Source organism: Panthera tigris, chromosome D2 (assembly GCF_018350195.1).
Source record: "Panthera tigris isolate Pti1 chromosome D2, P.tigris_Pti1_mat1.1, whole genome shotgun sequence".
In the NCBI taxonomy this organism is placed as follows: Eukaryota; Metazoa; Chordata; class Mammalia; order Carnivora; family Felidae; genus Panthera; species Panthera tigris.
The window spans coordinates 69,788,005-69,800,305 of NC_056670.1; the positions used below are offsets into that span (position 1 = coordinate 69,788,005).

The following is a 12,301-nucleotide window of genomic DNA, read 5'->3' on the forward strand; positions in this document are numbered from 1 at the left end:
TCCCCAAAGGATTTCGGCAAGTGACGTTTACCAAGGTTCATCTCCAGCCACCACAGTCATTTACCAGCAGGGTCATTTCGATTGGTTGGAGTTTAGGCGACTCAGTTATCTGCTAAACATTCTGAGTATCAAGTGTGTCGTAGCCACAGGATTCATCCAGGACATGGTCACAACAGACAGGGCGCTTGGTGTCTAACTCTCCCCGTAAGAATTAAGCTCCGCTGGGGAGGAACCTGTTATGTGTTGTCCATTCTGATAGCCCGGGTGTCTTACACGGGATCTTGCCCATAGTAGCTGCTTGGTAAACATCTGTGGGATGAATAACTGTGGCCGGACACCTTTGTACCTTGAGCAGTAGAAAGAGATCACTGTTGGGGGGCCCCACCTCTCATCTATTTTATTTTAATTTTTTTAATGGAGAGAGAGAGACACAGACCATGAGCAGGGGAAGGGGAAGGGGCAGAGAGAGAGGGAGACACAGAATCTGAACCAGGCTCCAGGCTCTGAGCTCTCAGCACAGAGCCCAACGTGGGGTTGGAACCCATGAGCCATGAGATCATGACCTGAGCCGAAGTCGGACGCTTAACTGACTGTGCCACCCAGGTGCCCCTATTTTAAAAGAACAGTATGCTTTGGCTAAATAAAGAAAGCAAACAAACTTCTCACACCAACAGGGAAAGAAATTGTAGATGGAAGTCAATAAAAAGGTAGCAGTGAAGTAGGTCCTGGAAGGACTCTTAAAGCAGCACAAGCCCGAGAAAGTGTGGAGGACCGAAAAGAGTTTACCTCACTGCTCATCTTGGCAACCTGCAGAGAGTGCAGAAGCCTGGAGTCCGTAGTGCCCATGACTTTGCCTTTTGATTTTTCGTATTCTTCCTTATATTTAATCTTGAGAGAAAGAAAAAGGTTTACTGTGAGGGGAAAGGAAACTCTGCCATCGAAGGGGCTCTGGTATTCACAGGGCAAGGGAAAGAGTTCTGAAAACAACCTCCCCATCTTTCGCGAACCCAGAAGATGATTACAGAGGAGTGATGTTTACAACGTTAGCGGTCATTATTTTTTTTCCGCAGGACCACTGACATTTTATCGGAACCATTTCTTATGCATTTCTGAGTTAATGAGAGAAAAACCTACGTTGCTCGCAAGCTCTCCGGAGGCTTTGGCGGCCAGCAGAGACATAGCATCCAGTTTCAGCTCAAATCCTTTCCCCTTGGCCTTGTCCCAGCCTTCTCTGTACTTAACCTGACGAACAGAAACACAGGTGAATAGGAGTCCCGATCCATCTTCCTGCCAAAGGTTACAAAGACGTTTAAAACAACGACGACGACCACAAAGATGGTTTCTCCATCTGTTTGCAGACCAGAATCTTGCCTATGATGGTCAAAACGGTAACAGAAATTATTAACACGGTTTGTTGATTCCTGAGCTGTGGGGCCATGCAGGGCAGCGGGGATGGGACGGGACAAAGAGAAGAGCCATGTGTCCATCCTTGCTCTGTTGTTTCCTGATCGTGAGACCTTGGGAAAGGCACATTAGCTCTTTCAGCCTTACTCTGCCATTTGAAAAAAAAAAAAAAAATCTCCTATTATCTGTCTCAGGGCTGTTGTGGGGATAAACTGGATATAGAACATGAAAACAGATCCCAAGCTGGTAAAGATGGAAGGTATTGATATTACCATGGTAACAACACCTTCGGTTTATTGGTCCTTCCTAAGTGCCTTCTACTCATCAACTGTACATACTTTGCATTAGGCCTATGAGGCTCGGAGACATCTATGACCTCACACAGGTCACACAGCTTAAAAATCGCAGTGCCAGCATCTGACCTGGGGGATTCTCATGCCAAAGCCCATGCCACTGTGTCCCTGCAATAAATGCGTCCTTGGGGGGTGATGATAATTGAATAATTCCATTTTTGGTTGCCTGTCTCAGTGTGCTGCACAGAGCAGGCATTCAATAAACGTTAGTTCCTTTTTTTCTTCTCCTGCCCCCATCTAGAACGAGAAGCCTAATCACAGCCCCCTTGTGACTCCAGGAAAAATCTAGCGACTGAGATTGATCTCAAAACTCAAATTTCCGCCACACAGCGAAGCACCGGTCAGAAGTCACCAGGACGAGGATGACGATGATGGTGATGGCGTGTGTGTGTGTGTGTGTGTGTGTGTGTGTGTGTGTGTCTGAGAACATGCTGTGCACATGCTCAGATCATGAGAATTACATTTCTATGATCAGTTTATCCCCCGTGAACTGCCACAGTCCATGAGACAGCAAAATTCAAAACAATAATGTGATGGGCGTCTCTGATGAACGTCTCTCCCCAAACACAACAGCCCCTGCTTGTAGGGACTGGTGCCCTCACCTTCACATAGGTTACGCACCCCCTACCACGTTCTCACCTCCACTGCTTGCTCACCTCACTGAATAGTTCAGCATTGGTTCTGGCCTTCACCAGCTGAGGTATGTCCTGTGGCAGTGTGTAATTCAACTTGTTTTTCTCATAGTCAGCGCGGTAATTCACCTGTTGGATTTAAAATCAACCCACAGGGAAAATGCAAGGTTTTTATACAGACAGGAGGTGAATTTTGGAGGCAAGCCTCTCTTTTTCACTTTCCCCTTAGACCCAATAGCCGACAAGGAGTTTTTGGAAAATTTGACAAGGAAGCCTGCGAGTTTATGAGTGTTTGAAATCAGCTGATTAAAGAGGTCAAGTGACAAGTAAAACAACTCAAGGGCACACTCTGAGTTGTGAGTGTATAAAATATCTCCCTGTGGTTATTTCACCAACTCTCCTTTGAAGCACTATGGATACAGAACTTTTTTTTTTTTTTTTTTTTTTTTTTTTTTTTTTTAATGTGCTACACTGCTGAACATCTCACTATAGGCAGAGTAGATACTCAGGGAGTAACTCTCAACGGCTGCTCACATTGAAAAAAAAGGCCATCTTAAGTCACACACAAAAAAGGGCCGACCAGACATTAGGTGATTGCCAGTGGAAAAATAGAGCATCATCTGAAAAGCATCCTTGGCCCCAAATTGAACCTGAGCCTGATCCAACCTATAAATCTAGCTACTATTTTATGGGACATTTGGAGGCCAGAGGAACACATGAAGTCCACATAGGGATCCAGTAAGCAAAGTGCAGACTGTGGGAAACGTAACAGGAAAAACAGTCCAGTTTTTTCAATAAACAACTTGCAAGAAAGAAAAGAGAAAAACAGGAAAACTTAAAGATGAAAAGAATCTTAAAGAGCTATCAGCCATTCACAAGCATGGACCTCATTTGGATCCCGTTCCAAACGAACCGTAAGACAAAATGATAACTTTATGAGATCATTGGAACATTGAATGCTAATAGGACACTGGTGGTATTAAGAATTACCATTAGTTTTTTTGGGATGATATACTAAAATTGTATAAATATGTCTAAAAATTGTTTATCATTTAGAGATTTACCCTAAAGTATTGATAGGTTAAATTATCTAATCTTTGGTCTTTTTCTTTAAAATAACACAAAATGGGGAAGTGGATGGGCATATAGATGAAGCATGACTGGCCACGAGTTGGTAGTGGTTGAAGCCGAGTGATGGATACACGGGGAGTCGTTACATTATCCTTTCTACACTTAAATATATTTGGAATTTTCCAAAATAAAAAGTTTACATTGAGGGGAGGTCATTTCATGTTTGTCACAAGACATATGTCACCATGAATGAAAGCCAAATCCTTGGGAGCCAGATATCCAGGGGCCACAAAGCAATTGTGAGTCCCCCCACTAGGCAAGGACAGGTTACTTACATGACTCAGTTGCTGGGCATTGATTTTGGCTTGGACAATTTGAGGGGTGTTGGTCACAGAGCTGTATTTCAATTTGTCGATGCTTTGCCTATAGTTGACCTGGTTAAAACAAACAAACAAAAAACACTTTTCTCTAAGATTTGCTTATTAGTTCCCTGCCCCTAAGCTCAGCAGAGCTGTGATCCTCTGATTACTACAAAAAGGATCAAAGATTCCAATTGGAAACCAACAGACTCTCCAACCCCACAGACAAGAAAACCCCAACACATGGTAGAATTGAGTGACTTTAACAGGAGCACAGTGAGCCAGTGAGCACAGGAAAAGGTGCTCATCTACGTTATTACTGTTATGAATCAGAGAAATGCATATGAAAACTGCAATTAGACACCCCTCCGCTTTTGCCTGAAGAGTGAACATTTAAGCCACTGACTCTACCAAGGGCTGGCAAGGATGTGGAGCTGCAGAAACGCTCACAACACAGCTGGTGGAAGTGCGGGTTGGCAAAGCTACTTTGGGACCAATATGGCGCTTTGGCATACACACCCATACCTTAGGTCTCAACAGTTCTATTCTTACATGCATTCCCAATGGAAACACACGCACAAGGTCACTTTGTAATAATTCAAGCCGCCTATCTATGCTTAATGTACTTTTCTATATATGTTTATGCTTCAAAAGAAAAGGGGTCTTTTTAAAAAGGGAACGAAAAATGCAAGAGGGACAAAAAGTCCAACTGATGCCATAGGCACGTCGAGGTGGGAGGCGAGGGCGCATCAGTAGCTCTGGGCGAGGACGGTCTTCGCGTGGCTTCACCCTGTACGCCAGCCCCTGCCTGGCCCTCACTTCCGCCCCACCGGTGTCCCTGAGAAAATGGCCGAAAGCTTCGCACGTTCGCGAAAGAAGAAGGGTGGGCCAGTTCAGAAGAGAAGGAGGTAAGATAAACCTCCAGCACGGCCTAGTGCACTGACTTCCAGGTTTCCCATCATTTCAAGACACGGGGGGCTCGTGGGTTTTCTCTTTGGAAAGTACAATTTGCCCTTCAGAGACTCAAGGATTATTAGCCATTTGCCCATGAGAAGACATTCATTCAATTGTCTTCTTTTCCTCCAAACATCCACTAAGAGATGGATGATCTTCCTCCTAAGATCCACTGTAGACAGAATGCGAATTGAGCAGAGAGATATAGGAACATGTCTGAGGCCTGGCGGCAGATGACGAGGGAGGGGGTGGCGGTGAGCTGCGTGAGGACCCAGAGCCCCGCACAGGTGGGAGGGGAGCCGGGATGCAGGCTAGCGAAGACGAAGAGGCTGAAGGTGGGGGATGGCCTGTTCCACGGTCTAACCAAGGCCAGCCCTCAATCCAGGGAAAGGAGGGAAAACTTAACGCACCCCTAACCTATTCCTGACCTTCTTCCCTGCGGCCTGCGTGGTCCCCTGACGCTCATTCATTTGCTCATTCATGCATTCCTTCAGCAAACAGCCACAGAAGGCTACTCTGCACCGAGCGAGCAGACTTGCACAGTCCATGCAGATATCTCAGCTGGGCCCTTGCTCCCGGGGCCCCAAACTGACCCGGTGGCTTGTGACACCCGAGCCCCTCTGCCTATAGGCTCCTGGCTAGGCCCCCCCGTCAGCGACACCCCGGTTTTGCTCATAGCAACCAGATCACTGAACACCCCACGCCCAGTCTTCATGCCTCTGTCGTATCGCCTGAAGCCCGGGACCCCACCCGGTCTCCCACACAGTGCGGCCGCATCCTTCGGCCTAGGTCACGCCTAAGAACGTCACACCCCTTTGCTGGGTCCCCACTGTCTACTGGCACCTCTGCCCAGACCTCCACCTACCGCCTCTGGCCATACTCCTCTGGCCGCTGGCCCTGCCCTCCACAAGGGGCACCACTGCCCTGTCCTCCCACCAGCGGTCTGTCTAGAGTCTGACACCTCTCATTCTATCTGCCGGCTGCTACTTCCTGTTGCTGCCTGCATAGGTGACAGCTCACCTCAGGGAGACTTTGTAGCCCAGAGGTCACAAAGTCTGTGACAGCCAGACAGACCACTAGCTGGGTACAGGTGAAGGGCTAGTAGGGGCTAAGGATTTGGCCTCATTGTTGGGGAAGCATTCAGGAGTGGGGGGGACTGTGGCAAAGGCCCGCAGCTGCTGCTCAGCTCTGGGAACATTACGGTGCAACAGTGCGGGGCCCAGAATGATCAGATCTTCCAGTTATTCCAAAGAAACCCGAAATCTATTTTATTGTGTCAAGCCTTGCCATTTTTAAATGCTGACGAATAGTTCAACGTTTTTATAGCCCAGTGACTCAAGTGAAATAGACCTAAGGGCCATTGTCTCCCGTGTCTCCTCCTTGTACTCACTCCATTCTTGCCTGTCCCACCACGGGCTAACGACAATCGTGGCTTAAGAATGGTACTTCCTGGGGCGCCTGGGTGGCTCAGTTGGTTAAGCCGCCGACTTCGGCTCAGGTCATGATCTTGCAGTCTGTGAGTTCGAGCCCCACATCAGGCTCTGTGCTGACAGCTCAGAGCCTGGAGCCTGTTTCAGATTCTGTGTCTCCCTCTCTCTCTGCCCCTCCCCTGCTCATGCTCTGTCTGTCTCTGTCTCAAAAATAAATAAACGTTAAAAAAAAAAATTAAAAAAAAAAAAAAAGAATGGTACTTCCTGTGCCTAGCACCACTTCCGGTGCTTCACACACAAGAATGCATTTAATCCAACCACCCTGCGGGCAGAAGCTCTTATTATCCCCACCTTACAATGCAAAAACTGAGTGCCAGAGAACTAATTTGCCCAAGGTCACCCAGCTAATGTCAGCCAAAGTGGCTCCCACTGTAAACCTGGCTTGCCAAAGCGAGGGTGCTTGGAGCGATTACTTTTTTTTTTTCTTTACAGATGAATCAGGGATCCCCCATAGCCAGAGCTACCATTGTTTAGACAGGCAAATATGTTCTGGGTATGAACAAATGACTTACAAATTAACTCCTAGAACAGGATCTAGGAAAAACTGAGCTTTCCCGACACTGAGCCACGGGGTATTTTGTTGGATTTGGAGATAAAGCACGGCATCGCTTTGTGCTTTTTGGTTAGTGGTCCAGGGAGAGAAGTTTTTGCACACTGTGAGTTGCGGATATGGGGTATATAGGAAAAGTAGGAAATATAAAGTCATTTCAATGTCAACCATTAATGAGATTAGAGTGCAGTTGCTTCCTGGTGCATTAACTCAGAGGGGAAATTATCATCTCATAATAAAGAGTCTATTAGAGTTCAGAATTATGCATGATAAAATGTCACGAAAACTGTATTTTTTTTAAAAGGCATATTCCTTCCCAATAATTCTGCATTAGTATGTTGCAGAGCACAATTACTCTCCTCTGCGGGACATAATTAACAGTCTCCAAGATTAATCACATCTCTGCAACATCACAGATGCTTGGCCATTGCTTCAATCTACTTTCTGAAGGAGCTCTTTGCTGAGGATGGAATCTCATTTTAATGCTATTAGTGTTGATAAAATCCATCTGAAGGGAATGCTCTCTAATTAAAGACGCACGCTTGTTTATTTCATTTCATAGCTATTTGACCACGTTTAGAGCCACCAGACAGAGGGACCATAAATGCTCTTGTAATGGATTCCCCCCAACTTCCTTCCCCAAACTTCCTTCTCCCAATACTTCCTGTATGTAAATCCCTACATTCTGGGGTGGTAAATTCAAATTCACATGGGAGCCAGGAAGGGAAGCTAAAGGAGAATAAGATAACCAGAGCAGCTGCCCCTCAGTCCCAGCCAGTTGCTATCATGCAGGAGCTAGGGTGGCCATTCCCAGCATTTTTAGATTTTTCCAGAAGAGATGAAAATATGAATTTTTACATGAACTCCCCAAATCTCTATATGTTGGTCCAATTACTTTTTCAACTCTGTGTGGTCAAACTAAACGTCTCTGTAACCTGGATCTGGCTCTTGGGGCTTCTAGTTCAGAATCTCCCTCTGCTTCTAAATAGTATTTCGAATCCAGTCTGGTTTGATTCTCCTATCAGACTCGTGCAGCTGACCAGGCTGTATTTCAGGTGCGTGGTTTGATTCCACAGCTTTCCACAGACAAATGTAATACCAAGTCCTGTTATAATGGGAGTACAAAGTTGTAGGAATCTCTCTCCACTTGACTGTGCTCTTAGGCATGACTGATGGAGTTCTACGGGCTGAGCCGACACTCGCATTTTAATGAGGTGCTCTTGGTCCTCAAGTTTCCCAGGTAATGCATGCAGGCAAAATAGAAAGGAAGTAGCTTAGGTAGTCAAGTGTAACCTTGGGTTTCATGAAGGTGATGTGAGAAAGTCAACCCAACCAAACTTCCTGGGAAAAGAAGAAGCAAAGCTTAGGCCCTTTATATTCCTTGACTTCCCATTCTTTGCTTTACTACACATTTGAAAAGCTTATTTCATTCACTAAACTATCCTTTGCCGGTGATTATCCTTTGCTGTCCCGTAAGCCGTGCGTTCAACACTGGAGATGCCCAGCTGAACCCGACAAGGCTCCCACTCCGAGCAAAAGGGAGAGCGACCCGAAGACCTATTTACCGAGAGCAACACCCAAGTCAGCTACTGAGGTCATGCTGATCCCAAGGGAATGTAAAGGAAAGTAGCACTGGGCATTGAGTAAATATATGTTGAATTATTTATTAAATTATTGACTGGTTGGAGATAACCATCACTGGCCAATAACTATGATATGAACTCAGTTCTAAACCACCTTAACTACTTTTTAAGATAGCAGATGACTTTAATCTTTTTCTTTGTACTTTTCTGTATTTCCTAAATTTCCTGTAATAAGCATATGCAGTAAAATTCTTACACTTAGAAAACAATAAATTTAATGAATTATACTTATTTCATTGGGACAAGTCAAACTGTATCTAAATAAAATCACCACTATAGTAATTAAGAAATACATATACTTTCCCAAGTGCTCCTGAGAGAAAATTGAGTCAACATTACCACTTCCTCTCAACTTTTAGCTATTTTATTTTACTTCCTGCAGTCCTTCAACGTACCATACTCCAAAACTTTAAATCAGGAAAAAAAGAAGCTCCTCATGTCTAAAGAATGATTACTTTCAACGTGCCCAACAGCAGACATATTCCACCAAATTCTACAAGGAGATACTGAAGAGCAGGTTATTTTCAAGATGGAACCAGAGTTGTCCCCACCTTACATAGAAAATCTAAGAGTTTCCAAACATGCATATGTGGGCTTCCTAGTGGGAAAGTTCCCCTTCTTAATCCCTTCCATCTGTTATGAACTGTTATATCTTCTCTTTCCATCTTGCTACCTAAGAATCACTCCACAGGAGGAAGGGACAAGCAATAAAGCAGAAGGTGCTACCGGAGGAGAACTTACATCTTTCAAGGGAACCAGTCTCACTGTGGTTTGATAGGAAGGAGTAAGAGTGGCTGGGTAGTTGTAGTCCACAACATCGTGTTTATAATCAGCCTTGTAGGCAATCTGAAACACAAAGAAAAAGAAAGAAAGAAAGAAACTAGTCCCTACTTTCTTTTGACCTTGTTTGAATGACACAGGAAACTTCTAAAAAGTAACAAGAAATAAAATTAATTCAGTTTCACCACCTCCAAGGAAAATTAAATTATGTTCGCACTTTGCCTTTAATTCATTTGAATTCTTAATTAATCCAAAATTAGTGAACTTCCATCTGTAGCACATTTTTATTTTATCTTTCTTATTAATTATGGAACCCCTTACAAAGGGAAGCAGTGGCACATGGGTATATGATGAAAGAGCTTCTTGGCTAAACCCCCAGAAAATAAATGAAAAGTCAAGATTTAAAAATTTTTTTTTTCTATAGGTCAAATTTGACATTCTCAAGCAGAGGAAATTTGACCTTTGTATGTTTTAATAATGAAATCAGTTTCTTTTAAGTGCCCTGTACCTCCAAGATTTACAACCTGACATTTGCAACCCTGTCAACCCAATTGACAAAGCCAAGGAGAGATTAACAGATTACACGCAATGGGATCCGATCTATTTCGTTATCCCACCACCTTGACCGGCACTTGCCCACAGGAGGTCTTCAATGAACACTACCATTGAATAAATGAATGAACCAACCAACCCACTAACCAACTCCAAACAAGCCACAAACACTATGGAAATTTGAGGGATTTCAAATAAGAATTATGCTCAGCCATTTTTCTCTCTCTCTCAGAAACGGAATGTTTTTCTCACACTAGATCCATGATAACACATTTGAGAACTCTTTAAGCCAGAGAAAGCTGAGACCAATAAATTGAAGCTTTTGCAAATTGTCAACCTAGCTTTGGTTGTATCGGTTAATGTTTACACAATAGAACACTGACTTTTACAAAGGGAAGTCGAAAAAGAATTGGCTGAAATCTTCACGTTTCACCTCCCTCCACCCCAACAGGTCCCCAGACCTACAGGCCCTTCAAACTAGGACTCACATTGCTTGCCAGGCTTCCAACCTTCATAGCATGGAGGGTCCGTCTGTCCATACCAACTCCTTCATAGTGGCCCCTCATGTGGTTCTGGTAGTTTTCTTTATATTTATTCTACACGGAAACACAAAACTTTCAAGAAAAGCATTCTCCTCCCAACCTGTTGAAGATAAACTACTACTCATCTTAATGCACTAAATTGTTAATATAAATGATTACATAGAACCTACCGAAGTAGTCAGTGCCTTGCTGAGTAAAAAAGACAAACCTTTTTGTAACAAAGCAACTTACACTTCAAGCAAGCACAAGAGGCTGGAGTGAGGCCAGAACACGGGCACACAACCAAACATAGGATCTGGGTGAGCACAGGCAGTACACAACAGACCCAGTTTTCTTGGAACATTTCTAATTGTAAATACACCAGATTTTTCCCCCTGTGAAAACCTACCCTGAGCGTGTGGCACTCCCCAACGGACAGGTGCTGATTATGCAGGCGCTCGGGGCTCATATAAATCACTGCAGGCTATTACCTCCATTTCTAATTATATGAAGAATATAACCTGAGCTTTGCCAAATTCTGTGATTTTTACACCATAAATGGGTTACGACTAAAACCATGGGAAGTAATGACGTCATGTCCCAAATGCAGCTTACCAAATGAAGAGAAAACCAAAACGGGATACCAAGAAGTCATAGACAGGACCACTTTGGGTGGCTTCTAACGAAGCTACGTTAAAATAATCTACCCTGGGAGGCCATAGAGTTTCTAGGCAGTGATCCTTTTTTTTTTTTTAATGTTTACTTATTTTTGAGAGGCAGAGCGTGAGTGAGGGAGGAGCGGAGAGAGAGGGACACACAGAATCCGAAGCAGGCTCCGGGCTCTGAGCTGTCAGCACACAGCCCGACGCGGGGCTCGAACCCACAAACTGTGAGATCATGACCTGATCCGAAGTTGGACTCTTAACTGACTGAGCCACCCAGGCGCCCTATAGGCAGTGAAATTCTTTACACAAATCTATTACTATGTCTGAGACACGATCCTACTCGGCTCATCTTCACAAACACTCCGTGACGAGGAGGGACTTAGTATCATCCCCATTTTATAGGTGGACAAAGTGGCTCAGAGAGCTTAAACAAGTGGCCCAAAGTCGAACACTTGGCTAATCATGGAGCCAGGACTGTCAGCTCCGAAGCTGGTGCTCTTAACCCCTACATTTAGGCAATAAATTCCTCCCTGAACCTTACAAATTCCCTCAGGATTTTAAATTCTACTATTATGTGCAGCTAAGCAGAAATAAAATCACATCTAGTATGGGTCCTTGATGTGCTCAACGAAACGTCCCCAGAACTTTGGGAATTTCCAGCTTTGCAAATGCCACTCTGGCATGTCTCTGCTCATCTGTAAAATGAGGAAAGAACATCTGGGTCCCCAGGTTAAAGGAGATCGGGTACTAAGAAGCACGAGGTCACATTGAGAGGCGATGTTACATGCTCAGCCAGCCTCCCTCCCCAGCATTCACCACCAGGAGCCAGATACCGCTACACAAGAAGAACACAAGAGGATGGGTGCTACCATGAGGACTCAAGGTCATGTGTGCGGCGGGGGGCGTGACAGAATTTAACACTACATGGACTACTGCCTGCAGGCAACCTTCATCAAAACTCTTAGGTATTCGTGCCTAAGAGGCCATGCTTCCGGGACAAACAGATATGTTCACACAGACTGTCTCTTAAGAGACCTAGAAACTAGCTCATCAACAAAGCCCCAAACCAACGCTGAGGTGTTAAAAACTCACATCACTGGTGAATTTTGAGATCTTGCTCACGTTCCTGAATTGAGGCGTCTCACAGTAGTTGATACTGTGACCTTTACTACTTTCCAGGTCCTTCTTATATTCCACCTTGGAAACCAAAACACCAGATGCACAGTAAAACCAAGCCCGAAGTCACTCTTGAAAAATGTCACCAGGACTTTACTAGGATATTTTTAGAAAACTTTCAACCCAGCATTTAAAAAGACCAGGCATAGGA

General features: G+C 44.6%; 1 protein-coding gene across 9 annotated transcripts in view; it reads right to left on the minus strand.

Moving 5' to 3' along the window:
* LOC102951390 (nebulin related anchoring protein) overlaps positions 1 to 12,301 on the minus strand; it is a 76,368-nt gene that overhangs the window by 39,504 nt on the left and 24,563 nt on the right. For 8 of the 9 annotated variants that reach the window (XM_042960953.1, XM_042960952.1, XM_042960950.1 and 5 more), the window contains 6 exons: positions 10,277 to 10,384; positions 9,198 to 9,302; positions 3,796 to 3,894; positions 2,414 to 2,518; positions 1,135 to 1,242; positions 787 to 888 (listed from right to left, as the gene is read on the minus strand). In XM_042960953.1, coding sequence (XP_042816887.1) covers positions 787 to 888; positions 1,135 to 1,242; positions 2,414 to 2,518; positions 3,796 to 3,894; positions 9,198 to 9,302; positions 10,277 to 10,384 — 627 coding nt within the window. Of the gene's footprint in view, positions 1 to 786; positions 889 to 1,134; positions 1,243 to 2,413; positions 2,519 to 3,795; positions 3,895 to 9,197; positions 9,303 to 10,276; positions 10,385 to 12,066; positions 12,172 to 12,301 lie in introns of all 9 variants that reach the window. The other variant, XM_042960956.1, reaches the window with a different exon arrangement.